Source organism: Anneissia japonica, unplaced genomic scaffold (assembly GCF_011630105.1).
Source record: "Anneissia japonica isolate Jap-2015-1 unplaced genomic scaffold, ASM1163010v1 scaffold288091_len1417266_cov198, whole genome shotgun sequence".
Lineage (NCBI taxonomy): Eukaryota > Metazoa > Echinodermata > Crinoidea > Comatulida > Comatulidae > Anneissia > Anneissia japonica.
The window spans coordinates 470450-471015 of record NW_022684833.1 but is presented as its reverse complement, the minus strand read 5'-3'; the positions used below and the strand labels follow the sequence as shown (position 1 = coordinate 471015).

Genomic DNA, 566 nt, shown 5'->3' with positions numbered 1-566 from the left:
ACAGTATATATATATATATATATATATACTATTAAATTTCTGGGTTACATTCAAACTAATTATCTATAAATAAAATTATTTATTAAATTAATTCAATTATCGAATAGCTCACTGTGCTTCCTCCAAATCCTGGATGATTCCATCCTAGAATTGAATATTTTGCTGAAACAAAATTATAGTCAATGCATTAACAAAAATGTGTAATTTGCTGCAAAAATCTCAAAGCTTTTATATTGTTAATTGAGGAAAACTTTACTATTGCATACAAAAATTCTTTGGCCAGATGCTTAGGACAGTAAATTTTCTATTATTGTAAATATGTTACTTGTTACATTTGCATTGTATGTTACAATATTTTACATAGAAGGTAACCGATCTGTCAATCAATCAATCAATCACTTTCAAGACTACAGTAGAAAGTTGTCAAATTTGAAGAACAGACCTTCTTGGGGCGCTGACATACAGCCCGCTTCATAGTAGCCTCCGTTACCTTCACAACATATTACCTGGCAAAAACAAAATGAACAACGGACAATGCTTCAGTTTGTCATTTTATTGTAATTGAA

At 29.5% G+C, this 566-nt stretch overlaps 1 protein-coding gene across 1 annotated transcript in view; it reads right to left on the bottom strand.

Annotated features, from left to right (window-relative positions):
• Positions 1–566, bottom strand: part of LOC117107618 (phosphatidylserine lipase ABHD16A-like) — a 13210-nt gene that overhangs the window by 6100 nt on the left and 6544 nt on the right. Inside the window, exons 9-10 of the mRNA XM_033249328.1 lie at positions 443–506; positions 113–162 (exon numbers count right to left, since the gene is read on the bottom strand). Coding sequence (XP_033105219.1) covers positions 113–162; positions 443–506 — 114 coding nt within the window. The remainder of the gene's footprint in view (positions 1–112; positions 163–442; positions 507–566) is intronic.